The sequence below is a fragment of the Miscanthus floridulus genome, chromosome 8 (genome assembly GCF_019320115.1).
Source record: "Miscanthus floridulus cultivar M001 chromosome 8, ASM1932011v1, whole genome shotgun sequence".
NCBI classification, from domain to species: Eukaryota; Viridiplantae; Streptophyta; class Magnoliopsida; order Poales; family Poaceae; genus Miscanthus; species Miscanthus floridulus.
Genome location: NC_089587.1, coordinates 186,613,377 through 186,629,709, shown reverse-complemented (window position 1 = coordinate 186,629,709; position 16,333 = coordinate 186,613,377). Strand labels below are relative to the sequence as shown.

The 16,333-nt window shown below is 44.1% G+C and overlaps 1 protein-coding gene across 1 annotated transcript; it reads left to right on the top strand.

Moving 5' to 3' along the window:
• The first annotated feature begins 2,439 nt into the window (after positions 1 to 2,439).
• Positions 2,440 to 6,735, top strand: LOC136474290 (uncharacterized protein At2g24330-like). Its single transcript, XM_066471882.1, has 5 exons — positions 2,440 to 2,974; positions 4,449 to 4,593; positions 5,372 to 5,481; positions 5,607 to 6,027; positions 6,117 to 6,735. The coding sequence occupies exons 1-5, from the start codon at positions 2,717 to 2,719 to the stop codon at positions 6,362 to 6,364; spliced, it is 1,182 nt and encodes a 393-aa protein (XP_066327979.1). The 5' UTR covers positions 2,440 to 2,716; the 3' UTR covers positions 6,365 to 6,735.
• The last annotated feature ends 9,598 nt before the right edge of the window (positions 6,736 to 16,333 follow it).

Below are 16,333 nucleotides of genomic sequence, written 5' to 3'. Positions count from 1 at the left end.
AATTGTTTTTTATTACTTATGGGTGGCCAATAGGCTTATGGATAGCTTTTGTTATATATTCCCTCTGTCCCGTAGAGAAATGTGTGTAACATTTATACCTCCAAATAAGTTTATTATGCAAGTATATTCAATGATTTATCTAATGATACTAATTATATATTATAAATATTAATATTTTTTTTGTATATAATGGGTCAAAGTTAAAAAAAAACTGGCTTCTCAGAAAGCGAGAACGACTTCTATTTTGGGACAGAGGAATACTACTTTATGGCTAGTTTCACAAAGTTTAAGATAGTTCATATGAATTAATTTAGTCCCTACGGACAGTTTTTAGAGCATGATGTGGTTGCTCTTAGGCTCATATGAATTAGAATACTATAATTTGATTAAAACGTATTAAATAGACAATGTAAGCTATGCGTCCGCAATGCACTTAGATGTTTGCTAGTCAAGATGAAAAGAAAATAATACCATGACATTGCAAAATGTACAACACAATTTGTCACTTTCCATGGAACCCAGTGATGAGATGTCATCGTTCTAGCTTGATGAGCAACTCACGGCTACAAGTCAAGATCATGTTTCGAACCTGTACTCGTACAGGCAATCGGGGCATAACACTGAGGCCTTGTTTAGTTAGACGATTTTTTTTTTTGAAAATGATACTGTAGCATTTTTCGTTGTTATTTGGTAATTAGTGTCCAATCATAATCTAATTAGGCTTAAAAGATTCGTCTCATGAATTTCGTCTAAACTGTATAATTAATTTTATTTTTATTTATATTTAATGCTTCATATATGTATCTAAAAATTTAATATGACAAAAAATTTTAAAAATTTTTGAGAACTAAACAAGCAAGGAGCTGGACAGGACACTCAGATCCCTACTTCCGTCGCAAGCAGGGAGACCTGCCTTTCTGACTCCAGGACTATGTGTTTTAGGCCTCGTTTAGTTTGATAAAATTTGGAAATTTGACTTTGGTAGCATTTTCGTTTTTATTTGGTAATTAGTGTTTAATCATGGACTAATTAGGCTTAAAACATTCGTCTCGTGATTTTCAACCAAACTGTGCAGTTAGTTTTTTTCGTCTACATTTAATGCTTCATGCACGTATTGCAAGATTCAATGTGATGGCTACTATAGCACTTTTTGAGAAAAGTTTTTGAACTAAACATGGCCTTATATAATTTAACATATGAAATTTTTTATATCATAATATTAAGATCCAACAGCCTCTATTTTTTTCCTACCTCTAGGCTTCTTCTACCTTTAGACAATTACAAGATCACAGATCCACAAATCACAAATCACATATCACAGAAAATAATTTTTTTTCTATGAAAGGATAAATTACAGAGTGATTGGTCCTATTGCTGCCCGTTCGTCATGGGTCGCGTCGTGGGGCCACTTGGCACCTGACATATTACAGAGCGATTCGTGTTCGCGTTCACGTCCTCTCTCTCACGGACGCGACCAGCCACCTGACATGACCACGCGCATCGTCTCTCTCTGGCGTTCGTGTTTATTGACTTACAGATCTGACGGACGCAGATAACCGAGGTAATAATCCGATGACTAAAAATCAATGTGTTTTTTTTTCTAAAACATGCGTTTATTGTATAGCATTTGTGTTCTTTTAAGACCACAGCAGGTGGACATTAAAGGAAGCTAGGTAGCCCCGTCATGGCATTTGATTTGAATTTTTTTAATGCGGCGGAAACATCGATGGAGGAACATGGAGGCATGCTGGACGACGACGCGTGTGGAGCCGGCCACTCTGGTGCCGGTAGATCGTGGCAGGTGAGCTCGGGTGAGCTGTCCCCAACAATCCTCTTTTACGTCGCGCGTGTTGACTTGCCGGGTCGCCCGTCGGCACACGGCTGGCCGCCTGGCCGCCTGGCCGTGCACATGCCACCGCCGCGCGCGCATCCAGTTCCTTGCCAACTGTTTCAACGTTTCCAGAAGTTTACAGCCAAACGTCACCTACGGATTCCCAAACCTTTTGGCCTCTGCCTCCTGAAAATTACCTGAATCTGCGTACCTGGCAGGGAACAAAAGACGACCGGACCTGAGCCGTCCAAACCGCCGGTCTCGAGGGAACGACGGCCTCCATCCCAACGGTTTGGAGCCGGCACCGCGCACGGGCCACAGCAGCCCGCTGCAGGGATAATCGCCCTGTTCGTTTGCGTTGTCTAGCTGATAAGTCATAACTAAAAGTACACTAATTTAGTATGAGAAAAAATACTATTTATTAACTGAAAAAGTAAACATGACCAAACGAACGGCCTGAGTACACAAAATCAGTTCTCTATAACTTTTTCATATCGATAGTCACGCAGCTGCTTTAAGCAGCGTGCGGCTCAGACTCGAACACCGTGGCCCACGCCCTTTGATCCACCCGCAGTCCCGCTGGTTTCACGCGTGCGTCCCTGCCACTTCTCCGTGCCCCCACTTGCAGGTTGGGGGAGCTCCCTGCGACGAGCCACCCCAAAAGAAAAGCTACAGCGCCGGGACCCAGCCACGGCCACGGGGGAACGAGCTCTCGAGGCTCGAGGGAAAGAGCCCCCCAAAGGCCCAAACCCCTCCTCTTCTTCCTCCCTTCCATTCGGGTTCGGGTCGCGTCCAGAGGCTGGCAGGCAGCCATCCCTCGCGGGCAACCTCCTCTCTCCTCCCCATCGGATCCAGCGCCGCGCGGATCCGCAAGGCAATCAATCAATGGCCTCTTCCCCGGCGGAAGCGGAGGCGGGGGCACCGGCCCCGCTCGAGGCGGCGGAGGCGAAGGAGAAGGGCAAGCGGGGCGGCGGGGTGCTGGGGAGGGTGTGGCGGGCGCTCTTCGGCGGCCGCGAGGACTTCGAGAAGCGGCTGCAGTACCTGTCCAAGGAGGAGGCCGCCGTGCACGCGCGGATGCGCCGCCGGACGCAGTTCTCGCGCCGCGCCGTGCGGAACCTCATCGTGCTCTCCGTCCTCGTCGAGGTCTGCTGCACGTGTTTTCCTCCCCCCCCCCCCCCCCCCCCCCCCCCCCTGCCCCTCTTGTTTCTGTATTTCCCTCCCCCACCCTGATTTGAGATGGTCTGGTGATGCGGCTGGCGGGTTTGCTCGTCTTTGGATTCGTGGTTGTTCGATTTGTTATCGCGGACGCGGAGGAGAGTTTGCTCATAGTATGCGATGGTGTGTGTTACGCGTGTTCCGGTAATCGAGCCCTAGGCACTGTCTGCCTCTGCCGCATACGGTGATTTATTGCTCTGATGCTTGAGGTTAGCTTATAAGGGTGCGGGAGAGGAACAACAGAAAATATGACTTTCTTAAAAATGTGGATGACATGCCTCTCTTTTGTTTCGACCAAGGGTAAAAGGGCAGCCACTTTACTGGAAGGCATTAGATATCTTACGGAGTATATCCGAGTTATGATACATGTATGGTCTTTTTGTGTTGCAGTATGTTATGTTTACCAGCGACTTAAAGAGCAGTTTCTCACATCATATGAAGATTCATGCCTAGCATCACTGGTGAATACGATAACATCGGTTCTGTATTAATCGTTCCATTGTAATGGGAATGAACTGTTCTTTCAACTTCCAGCGTTTAGAGTGAAATCTTCGTGCTGGAAAATAGATACAGGGATGTGTACCGTGATTTCTTCTCAGGATTGCATGTTCAGAAATCCAGTTCTGTTCATTATTTTCCTTTGTAATTTTTGGTTACCAGTAACCATAAGAAGTGTTCTCAAGGCAATGCCTAGGTGACAAGGCATACTCAAGGCACTACAGGATGCCATACCGCCTTAAGAACACTGATCTATACTAAATTTTTTGAAGTTCACAGAAAAAAAATCTTATTCAGTTCATCAGTCGTGCAAAGGTCAGCCATGTACTACTTATTCATGGAGGAAGCTAGTATATCTGTATGTGTTCATTTGCATAGGTAAGCAAGCATCTCAAGGATGCAATAGCCAGGGTTTAGAGTATTGTGCTAGTGCCTCAATATTTATCAGTGAACTTTAGGATATCAGGTATTTGAGTGGACCAATAGCCAATGTGTGTATACTGAAAATGAATGCCACTGCTTTTCTGTCAAACTGAGAAAGTCCCTTTTGGGTTCATCACTGTTTTGCCCTTTGTTATGCTCCTTTAGTTATGTGAATCATTGTTCTTTTTGGGGGGGATAATAAAGTTATGGTATTTGCATTATGAATATATGTTACCATGTTTTTTTAGGATTTCATAGAGTTCTGAAACTTCACTGGTGATGAAATACTAAAATAGATGCTCCTCCACATGATACTTATCTCTTCTACTCTTATGATATTTTTTTCCTTTTTGGTTGTTGATTCACTGTATATGATGCAAATGCAATTTACCTTTCGTGTTGAACCTTCAGTGACTTAATTTTTGCTGCCCATCCCTAGCTTGTAGTTTCTACTGGTTTGATTGTTCAGTCATGTTCTCAGGTGTTGGCTGTTGTTTATGCCATCATGATGACAAGAGATGAGGATCTAACTTGGCAAATGAGGGCAATGCGAGTGCTGCCTATGTTCATTCTTCCTGCTGTATCCTCTGTCATATATTCAGCAGTTGTTAACTTCACAAGGATGCGTAAGTACCCAGAAAGCCCTGTTAGGAAACACTGTTTCTTGTCTAACTTGTAGAACATACCAGTTTTTGTATTTCTTTTCTTTTGTGTAATTTTATAAGAGGTTCTATATTTCCTTTTGTTTTCTCACCTATAAAATCCGCATGGTCTGTAGTAAAAATTGTGCTGGTGATTTTATTCATAGTTCATACTATGTGGCTCCTGAATATATTGTTTACAACACAAAACTTGTATTTTGTTTTGAATGCTGCTCAATTTCCCCTTCTTATGTATCAACATTTTGAAACTTGTCAGTAGTCAAATTGGGAATTTCATCAGTAGAAATCATGAGAAAGTAGATTGATGTCCCAGTTATGCTGACGGTTCGCATTTTCCCTCCAAAACAACCTTAAAACCTGCCTTAAAACTAGCTTTATGAGAAATATGAAAACAAACTTAAGAAGAACTGTTCTTGTGCTATAATACCTGGGGAAGGGTGTTAGTGGCAAGCCTTACCATCGCCTGTGCAATGCGAGGAGACCGCGACTCGAACCCGGGACCTTCCGGTCACAGGCGGTAAGACTCTACCGCTTACACCAGGCCCGCCCTTCTGTGCTATAATACCTACTTGGTTAAAAAGCCTTGGTCATGCCCCTCGTTCCTCCGGGTGTAATGACTGGATACATTTACATGGTTATCTGCACTGTATAGTGTATACTTGTCACAACCTCTGTATCTGTCCACAAAATGATCTTGAATTGCTGTTTGTTTGCTCCTATTTATATTTATATCTGTTCGCAGTTGATCGGAAAGACCAGAAGACCCTTGAAAAATTGAGGGCTGAGAGGAAAGCCAAGATTGATGAGCTTAAAGAGAGAACAAATTATTATCTTACCCAACAGCTTATTCAGGCAAGTGGGCAAATTGCTATTACTCAATGAACATAAATTCACTAGTTGCTGGTATCAAATTTTATCATGTCTCTTGCCACACCAATACTGAACTGTGATATGTACCATTAATCATGCATGTGCAGAAATATGATCTTGATCCAGCCGCAAAGGCCGCAGCAGCTTCAGTTTTGGCATCTAAGCTTGGGGAGGAGACTGGCTTAAAATTTCATGTTGGAGAAGAACCAAAGCTGGATGCTGCAGTGGCTAGAAGCAATGATGTTGAGATAGTACCATCAGATGGTTTGAGAAACAGGAAGCAACCCAATGCAAGAGGAAGCAGGACTGGGAGCCCTGCTGCTCATACCCCAGCACAGGGAACTGAATCTAATGTACCTGCTAGTGCTGGCCTGGAAACTGCACCAGTTCCAATGGTGGTAGAGCATCATCAAGGCTCAGGGGCTAGTCATGGTGGTGGATGGATTGGAAAGATTGCTGCCTTACTTGTGGGGGAGGACCCATCACAGTCTTATGCTTTGATATGTGGCAACTGCCATATGCATAACGGTGTGTATTATAGACCAAGCTCTTGTGACATGTTTCACATGCCATACCTAAATATTGGACTCATTACCTAATAATACTAATATTTGCAGGCTTGGCCCGAAAGGAAGATTACCCACATGTTACTTACTACTGCCCACATTGTCATGCATTAAACACATCAAAGCAGTCCATGGGGCAATACTCGGGCTCCAACTCAGACCGGTCAACCCCTGTTGTTCTGGCTGATGGATTATCCACTTCCAGTTCAGTACAAGAGACTGAATTGAGTAACCTGACGACATTGCAGGAGCTACCTGAGGAAGGAAATGCAGAGAAGCAAGAAGTGGAGGCAAGTTGATGGTTCGTATAACTTCTATTGTTGATGTGTGTGGAACTAGTTCATCTTTAGACGTATATCATCATGTGTTCAACTGGTGGAGCCACAGATTTAGCACTGTTGTAAATTGGAAATAGTGACTGATATGATCCTCAAACATAGCATGCAAAAAGAAGAAATGGTGTACATCCTTGAGTGGATGAATTTTTGTTTGTCAATAGAGCGCGAAGTCTTCCTGCTGCGTGGCAAGATGAGGCTGAAAAGCTATATGACGTTCAGACAAGATGGTGGTGTAGGATATAACATAAGATCATTGCTTCATTTTCTATTTCTACCATTTTTATATGCACGCGCTTATTCAGAGAACAGGAACGTGGAGAATTTTTTGCGTTTGTCTTGACCTTCGGTCTTTCCTTCGTTGTTTGTTACCTTGCACTTGCAGCATTTCGTACACAGTTTTCTTACGATGTTGAAACCGTACTTTTCATTTGGCGTTGCTTGATGTGTTCTTTGTTCTTTACCGCACCTTTCTGGTTGCTTGCAAACAAATGCAGCACAAAAAGAAACGGCTTTTCCGCTTTCTCAAAGCTAAAAGTAAAGAAAACTTATTTTCCACTTTGCCTTAATGTACCACTGAATCGAGCCCAACTTGCCCCAGAGCGCTATAAAACATACATATGCATAGCTGATTGTTTTGGTGCACATCATTAATTCTATGCTTATTCAGCAGAAATTTCCAGGACCAATCGATGTGCATGTGTATGTAAACTTGTCACTACAGATTTAGCAATACTCCATCCGTTTCAAATTATAAGATGTTTTGAATTTTTTAGATAGATAACTTTGTTATGTATTTAGATATATACTATGCGTCTTTCGCAATAAAAGATATATACCATGGATAGATACACAGTATAATTAATATATTATCTTATAATTTGGATCGGATAGAGTAATAACTAAATTGATCCAAAAGATTCTGCTCAATACTCAGATATGTAACAGTATAATAAAATCCTTCCGGTCCTAGATGCCACAACTCAAACATAAAACTACCAATTGCAGTTCGAGATCAATCATCACACATGAGGACCTACCATTTAGCCCTCCACAGCGTTACTATTGTGGTATTATTATCAGGTAACTCTTCCCTCCAGTTTTGGATGAGAGGTTACTCCCCGGGACCAATCTTGCAACTTATTTCAAGTCAAAGCAATTTGGATCATAATTCACCCTTAGTCTGCACATAGTCACGAACATTGCAGGTATCTAGTGAACTATAAGAGCAACACAAGTATAGCCCGCCGTATCGTGTTTTCAGAACTAAATAGTGATCTCCCTTTTGTTTTACAAGGATCTGCTTCACGATGGCCTAGATGTGTCCAGTAGTCATCAGCCTGATTGACCGCGATGCGACACAAAATTTTCTTGAACCAACCTCCCAACGCGCATTGCCTGCCTTCGTCAATCCTTATGTTGTCGTAACCGTGAAGTCTCATGTGCTCATCACCCTGGAGATGACAAACTCAAATTACAACAAGTGGGTTTTATTCAAGTACACATCGACAGCTTCGTTCGTGCGCCCCAATGATTTATATTGGGAGCAGATAGACTGCCACATCCGCAGCTAGTTGTTTGGCTTGGATGCTAAGAGTGTGATCGACCTCAACCTCGCCGTGGAACAGGATAAGAATGCTCACGAGCTATGGCCACTATTGTAGATCTATGTGAGACCAAGGAGTCGCACACGATGTTCCTAAGTCATGAGTTGGAGACCTCTCCTTATTTGTTTGTCAACTGATTGCAACGGTTAGGTTCCAACGGAGACCTTATATAAACTCTATCTCACAATTGTGTCGGAGAGTCTTGGAGTCCATTGAACCCTAAGGAAGTTAGAAAAGTGTAGAACACTTCATCCACCGATGCTTTAGTGGTTTTGCCAGAAGTATGGTTCTGTGGTGGTTTGTCATGTTGTTGTTCATTTGCTAAGGTGCTTTTTCCTACTAGATATATGCCGTGGTCATGATCTTTTTACTGAACCTCAGTAATCGGACGTCGACGCATGAGCTCTAAGGAATTCGTATCGGGACTATGTAGAACATGGACGTGTGATGTCCGAGTGGAAGTTGATTCGTATCGGACACGGAAACATGAGCAGGGACTGAGACTTGGTATCACCAGACAGATGATGCGGTTACAATCCTTAGTCTTTTTATTTGGTGTAGAGATATACCAATTTATTGTTGTACTTTGCTTCTTCCCTGTTGAATGTTAAAACATGCCCAGCAAATTTTATATATTAAAAAAAGAAGCCAGCGTACCCCCACCCCACCCCACCCCACCCCCACGTCGCAGATTGCCCTGGCCCCTGGGGATTTTACCGCATTCATACCTGCGTTTGTGGACATCCATCGTAGCGTCGCTCAGGTGGATTGCAGTACCGGGGCTGGTGTCTTCAGTGTTTAGGTAAGCTACCAGCACTAACTGTTTAGGTGGATTTTACCGCACTCATACTTTCTCCCTTTCTTGATTCCTCCCTGTGCTAGCTTCGTGTTTACAGTTGTATTAGGTTAATAAGGAGTACTACCTAGCAAATGCTGCAATCAAGCACCAACTGTTTACGGTTGTAGAGTCGCACAAAGGCGAGGAAATCGCGGCCGACGCTGTCGTACTCGATCCCTTTCCCCATTTAACCTTTATATTTAATCAGAGCGCTCAAGCCAATTAATCAATTCCAAGAGCAGAGGGCTAAAAAATGTATTTTTGCCGCATCCTTTTTCTTAGGGGCAACCGCCACTAGCATCCTCACTTTCACCTTCGATAACTTCCTCAAAAATTTCTATCCATTTATAAAAGATTATTGCAGTATTGCTTATGGGGTCTAGACATATGACCAAGAGTTTGTGCGCCCATTTCTTGACTCCCTTTGGCCTTTTTTTAGAAAAAAAGAAGAGCAGGTGGGGAATTGAGAAACCCAACTTGATTGGATTTGTCGCAGGTAAGTGGTGCGGAGTTACCAACCCAACAACGCTGATGCAAATCTATGATAGTTTTGCTGCTAATGCAGTTGTTTATTTCTTGCCTGATGTGGACGAACATGAGATCCCATCCAGTGATCTTGTTCAGTTAGTTTTACGCGCATGGTTTAAGAGGTGGAGGGGTGAAATGCCTAGTTTGGTTTTGGATAATTGATAAAATTTAGGACAAACCTTTGATCTAAGTGTGTGAATTAGAAAAAGTGGTTCAATCTAAGTGTTTGAGCAAGATGAGGTCTATGGTGATGGAGGTGAACATGAAATGAAGATGATCAAGCTCAACTTGAAAAAGAAGAAAGAGAAAAACAAAAACCGAGAAGATCAAGGCAAAGGTATATGATAAGTTTTTGTTTTGCACTCAAGACATCATAGAGGGTGTGAGTGACTTAGAATCGATAGCCGTACTATAAAGAGGGAAAATCTTTAGATTAACGGTTTATCGAGTACCACTAGGTGACATGACTTTTGCATATGTATTTAGGAACCTAGTGTGCTAACTTTGACTCTTATAAAATGCTTTGAAAAATACTGATACACGTGCACATAAGTTCTACACTTTGTGGTTAGTAAGTTGGAAGCAAGGGCGAAGAGGTTGCAGACTTAGAAAAAAGAAAAGGAGGAGTTGCACGTCGACCGAACGCTGGACACGTTCTGACCGGAGGCTAGACACGTCCTGACCGGACGTTGGCAAGGCGAATCCGGTCATTTTTAGCTGAGGCATCGCTGCTGGACGAGAGGGCAGAGAAGGACCGGACGCTGCTCACCTACAAGTCCGGTCACCTTTTCCCGAGGAGCGCGTTGACACGATCGGACGCGCAGGGTCCGAGTCAGGTCGAGGCTGATGTACGATGACGACAGCGCAGTGAGTGAGCACCTGTGAGGACCAGACGCCAGGCGCGTCAGGTCAATGATGATCGGACGCGTTCGGTTAGCTTAAAACGGCTCTGGAACCTTTCTGGAATTGATCTGATGTTGTTTGGTTCAGAGTCCGGTCGTTCGAGCAGCGAGTCCGGTCGTTCGAGCAGCAAGTCCAGTCGTTCGAGCAGCGAGTCCGGTTGTAACTTAACTGTTCGCGTGCTCGGGATTCGACCGTTGAGATCGAGCGGCTCTGGTTCAAATGGGGACACGTGGACGGCCGTTGGCGACCGGACGCTGGCCGACCGGACGTAGGGGTGTGTCCGGTCAGTGCGTCCGATCAGCCCGATAGTGCCCAATAGCTCTTTGAGTCTTGGGGCTATATAAATAAGAAGGTACCGGCTTGAGGCTCACTTTCTTGGTACTTTGACATACTTGACATCCTTGTGAGCCTAAGCAAACACCTCCCACTCATCTCCATCATTGATTCATCATTATAGTGAGATTGGGAGTGATTACAAGTGTATTTGCTTGAGTGATTGCATCTAGTGGCACTTGGGGATCGTTGTGGCTACAGATTTCTTGTTTTTCTTGGTGGTTGCCGCCACCTTGTAACACCTCTGGTGTTACGAGCTCGCTAAGCATGGAGATTATGGCATGAGAGATAGATCCATAAGTAGAGTGAGTTAGTTTAATCAAATGCGATAATGAAAATTCTAACAAGAAAATAAGAGAAGTAGTTTAATTGTTTAGCACGAAAAGCAATTTCTATAAACAAAAATAAAATATAGCTTGTGTGTAGTGCTTAAGTAAAGGTGATGAGCAAATGGTGTAAATGAAAAGTGCAACTTAAATTTTTGAAAACAAAGGTTGTTAACTAGTGTTCTTGAAAGCTCAAAAATCAAATTGAAAATTAAAATTAGCCCTTTTCGTTGAATTGGCAAAAAATTGAAGTTGTGTTGAAAGTACACTTTTTGGTGATTTTTAAAATGTACAATAGTAAAATGACGCCCTGATGTTTTGGTTCTATTGATTGGTATAAAGTGTGTGATATGTCGTGAAATGGTTGTTGGTGAAGTTTGGTAAAGTTTTGACCGTTTAAAAATTCAACAAAAAGTGCTAGGAAGTGTTAGTTCTAACTGGAACCTTGAATTCCTTTTAAGTCTAAAAAGATGATAGTCAATGCTACTTCGACATTTAAATATCTATAAAATTTTCTAAGCACCAACTTTATGTTTTTGCACCGTCAGTTTTGTCGAAATGAGCACTTGAGAATGGTGTAGGTCGGGGTGGTGATGGGTGTCACGACACTCTCATAGAAATTGCATAACTTCGTTAGAACGCGTTGCGAATTCAATCTGGTGTTCGTTCACGAACCAGCGTTCAGCATCGTTCGCAACCACTCATCTCACCTACCTCACCCAGTACGACTCGTGCCTTATTAAGGAAAGGACCGAGCTGCTGTCCTTGCCTCTGCAATCTCTCACTCTCTCCCTCTCTGCTTGCCTCTGCCGAGCTGAGTGCACGCCATGGCCGCCGTAGCAAGCTGCTGCTCTTGCCCTCCCCGCTCTGCTTCTCCCTTGCTGCGTGCCCCAGCATCCCTGCTTGGAACGCCCCTAACCCGCCTCATCTTCCTCTCCTCCCGGTGTGCGCTCGCCTGAGCTTCTGCCGCTGGAGGCCGCCGTCGCCACGCTGCGCCTTCCGCCCGCCCGTCGCCCGACACCTCCTCGCGAGAGCGCACGAGCACGCATGAGCCCCCATGGCCCCACGCTAGCCCTGCAGTCCCACAGCGCTGCCCCTCCCGAGCGCCTTCCCCACCGCCGCTCGGCCTGCCCTGCTGGAGCGCGGCCACGGCTTCTGCACACTGCCGTGCGCGTGGCCGGCCCTTGCAAGCACATGCGGCCGCTCCCATCGCCAGGCCACCGCGCGCGCGAGCGCGCTCGAGCCCCATGTTGCCCCACGTCGCTCCACCTCCGTTGCCGAGCCCCGCCTGCACCTCGCCGCAGTGCCGTGGCCATCGGCCCACGCGGCCCGAGCGCTGCCGGCCACCTCCGGCCATGGTGCAGGTACTAGAGGGTGCACCCGGCAGCAGACAAGCCGTGATGACGCCTTCCCACCATCGTCGGCGACAACTGCCGCCCCCGCCATCGTCCGCTTCGGGCCGCCCCTGCTGCTGATGCCTGCCACGGGGCTCCGCCTCCATGCGCCGCCCTGGGCCATGATTCGTCCCCCACCAGCATGGTCGTGCTCCGTGCATCGCCTGCGTCACCGCCGTGGCCGCCCCGGCCGGAGACCCGCCGGTGATGGCTCCCCCACCGCGTACTCTGCTCTGGAGGAGGTGAGGGCGTAGGAGTGTGAATAAAAGCTTTTCCGGGGGGCTAGGTGTCAAAACTATGACTCATATGAATAGTAGCACATAGTGTTGTTTACCTCGAGTTAGTTTAAGGTAAATGCAGGGTCCTTTTTGCATAACCGCATGGGCCGGCCGCATCCGGCTGCTGAGCCGCCGCCTGCCCCTCCTGGGCTGCTCACGCTCACACCACGTTGGGCCGCGCTCGCCGCGCCATGGGCCACGGCCTGTGCCACGCGCGTGCCCCGCCCCCGCCTGGGCCACGCGTCCGCGTGGGCCGCCGCAGCTGCGGCCTGGCCGCGTAGCCCAGTGCTCAGAGGAAATTTCATTTTTCCTTTTTCTTATTTGCAGAAACTTCATAAATCCGCCAAAAAATGTAGAAAAATCACAAAATACCAAACCAATTTTGTTAAGTTTCTAAAATCATAATCTATCTGATAGTGTATTTCGTTCGCATAGGTTCTGTATGTTTTTAGTGTTGCTCTAATTATTTTAACATGCTTAATATTGTTAAGACATAAACTTGTAGGAATTTTCATGATAAATTGGTGATAATATTAACTCTAAAAATTTTATGGTAGGTTCATCATATGGTTAGGTGTCCACTGTAATTTTTGTAGCTGTAGAGTAATTAAATTGCTAAGATAGCAAATGAGGCCTAGTTTGAATATATAGTAAATCAAATAAATGAAATAAAGAAACACCTTGGAATTGTGTAACTAAAACACTTGTTGGAAAATGACATCTTTCTCAACGATGTTGATACGTAGATTAGTACATTAGTCATTAGAGCTAGCTTGTTAGTTCATAGTGTGTACTCTGTTTTAAGAGTTGTTGTTGCCTTGTTAATTAACTATTGTATCATCTCTGTATCGCATTGCATACCATAATAGGGACGATGATGGATTTCGGAATCATCGGGAGTTGCTGGTGAGATGGTACTATTGGAGATCGTGTCATCAAGATAGAATACTAACTTTTTGTTATATGTTATCCAGGCAAGCCCCGGTGCATAACCCCTATTTTTCTGCACTTTGTATTATGTTTGTGCATTAAGTTTTAAGGAGTTAAATATATATATATATATATGTATATATATATATATATATATATATATTTACTATGAGTCTTACTAATATGACAGGATCGTGTAGATTGCTATGCTACAGGACTCCAGTAGAAGTCGAGTGATTGTCTGTCACTCGCGAGAGATAGAAAATATATTATTGTTGTTACTATATTATTATCACCTGGAATATATATGAATGATAATTGGAGACCGGACGGAATGGTACTTTAGATCTGGACTTGGTTTGGTATTCGAGCGAGGCTCGGATTGCATTTGTTCCGTCTGTGTCGGTTAAGGATTGGTCGTTGCATTGAGTTCTAGGCAGGTCATAGACTTATTATCCTGAACACATACTTATATATGGGCTCGGGAAGACTCATTGCTCTTTTGTCATGGGTTCTGGCTCTTTCCGGACCGACTGATTGGAGGCGGGGATGGTGGAGGTCTAAGCACCGCACTGAGTCCGGGACTTAGGAGCGGGGGCTTGGAGTCTAAGTTTGGACGGGGACCTGGACCCCGTGACAGGAGGGTAGTGGATTGGTCTTGCTTGTGCCTGGGGTACAAGCGGGGCGTGTGTTTTAGGGTACCCAGTTGGGATACATTGTTCGCGAATCGCCGGGCGATCCGATACGACTTGTCTACAGTCTAGCAGCATAGTAAGATTTAGAAGATGAAAGATGGTAAAATGATTCTGATTGCTTACCACCTGCTTGAAAGTAGCACATGTGCTTATATAGAATGGTTAGTTAATAAACTAATGTTGACTGCTAATAAAATTGAATATAAGGACGCACGCTTAGTAATGCTTCCTACAGATGCAATAAACCCACAAGCCAGATAGCCTTGCATATCCTCGAAGTCTTTTCTTTCCTCCTATCGGGTAAGTCTTGCTGAGTATAATTGAGTACTCAGGGTTTTATTTCCCCCTGTTGCAAGTGACAGGCGGATGCTAGAGCTGACTCTTGGGTGTGGATTCCTCCTGGTGGGCTTAGAGAGGATTTCTTTACGCTGCGATCATAGTTTTTATTTATAACTCTCACTAAATGTTTTATAAATAGAAGTTTTATAATCTGTTGTCATAGTTTATATATCAATGCTTCATCATGTCATGAATAGATATTTATTTCCGCTGGAGCTCTGATCACATGTTTATATTCCGTTCTTAAATTAAATTGTTCATAACTCTGATAACATGGGTATATTTCGCTGTTATAATCCATAAATATTATACTCTGATGCTGCATGGAAAGTGATGTAAGAAATGATTTAAGAATATTGTAAGCTTTATTCTCTCATTTGTGATCCTGATGGAAAAATATAAATTTTTGGGTTCTCCCTTGAGGTGTGCTCGATGGAGCTGCGTAATTTAGTGTTTCCCTTGAGTACTTAGTGTCTAATGTAAGACAAGTACTCCTGAGAGGCATTAGATTAGGCGGTTCTGCCACATATTTAGATGGTCTGGAGCAGCCGAGGAGGATTGGCACGAGTTGGTGATTGTTCGTGGCCATCTCTCGGTGATTGTGAGGGGTCCTGTACTTTCCCGGCGGAGAGCTGAAAGGTAACTCTAGTGGATTGCTTGTGTCATTGAGTTACCTCACTTGTGGGTAGGCTCTTGCGGTGTCCAATTGCGTGGACGAGGTTCGTGCACCACCTCTTAGCTACCGAACCACCAAATGTTGGTCGACACAATGGGGACTAGCCTGCCGGCAAGCATGTGAACCTCAGGAGAAAAATCGGTTGTCTCTTGTCCTTTGGTATTCTCCCGGTGATTGAATTGGTATTCATTTTGTGATTGATTCACTCCTCTACGCGGCGGTATAATCACCCTACTCACTCATTTACATTCCCGCAAACTAGTTGTAGCAAGCTCTTTAGTGTAGTTACAATTGAGAGCTTGCTTTGTAGCTTAAGTTCATCCAGTAGAGCTCTTTAGTGTAGCGAGTGTGAGAGCTCTTAGTGAGTAGTAACTTAGCAAATTATGTGTCTAGTGATTATAGTAACTAGAATTGTTGGATAGGTGGCTTGCAATCCTTGTAGAGCTAGAGCAAGTTTATATTTCGCTATTTGTTATATTAATCAAATTTCTTTAGTTGATTTGTAGATTTTTAAATAGGCTATTCGACCCCTCTCTCGCTATATTAGGACCTTTCAAGAGGATAAACGAAAATACGTAAAAAGTTATCTATCACTTCTGTTTTACACAGTTGAAATGCTGCAACCTTATCTTCTGTCCTGTAGGATTGATCTTGCTTATCAGGTTTTCTTTTGCAGAAAGGTGATATTTAAAAAAAAAAAAGTAATTAGTCATTTTTCCTTCTGTTAAAGGGTTCAGCTGAATCAAGATGTTTCAATGGGGAGTAGGGTATCAAGATATTTTACCTTTCAGTTATTAGGGATGCTTAATCTGATCATTGGAAAGCGAATCAGACTAGGTTCATATTTGGTTTGCCCACATAGTGGAATGCTCTTAAAATTACTCATTTGTGCATTGAATTTATCTGTTATTACAAAGCTGAGAGAGGGAATATCTCTCCACTGTGCCACTGAGCTCTATTTTTTTCTTCCTTAATGCTGTTAACTTCGTGTGGCCGGTGAAATTTTATTGAGGAAAAAAGAAGGGGCCAGAGACCGAGCCCCTACTGAGAAAATATTTTTTTTAAAAGCAAGAACACAGTACAAGA

Bases quoted from the DNA above. Each gene is read 5' to 3' on its own strand.
- LOC136474290 (XM_066471882.1), top strand. From the start codon at position 2,717: ATGGCCTCTTCCCCGGCGGAAGCGGAGGCGGGGGCACCGGCCCCGCTC. The intron at 4,594-5,371 runs GTAAGTACCCAG...ATCTGTTCGCAG, and splicing joins TGTTAACTTCACAAGGATGC to TTGATCGGAAAGACCAGAAG. The intron at 6,028-6,116 runs GTGTGTATTATA...TAATATTTGCAG, and splicing joins CAACTGCCATATGCATAACG to GCTTGGCCCGAAAGGAAGAT.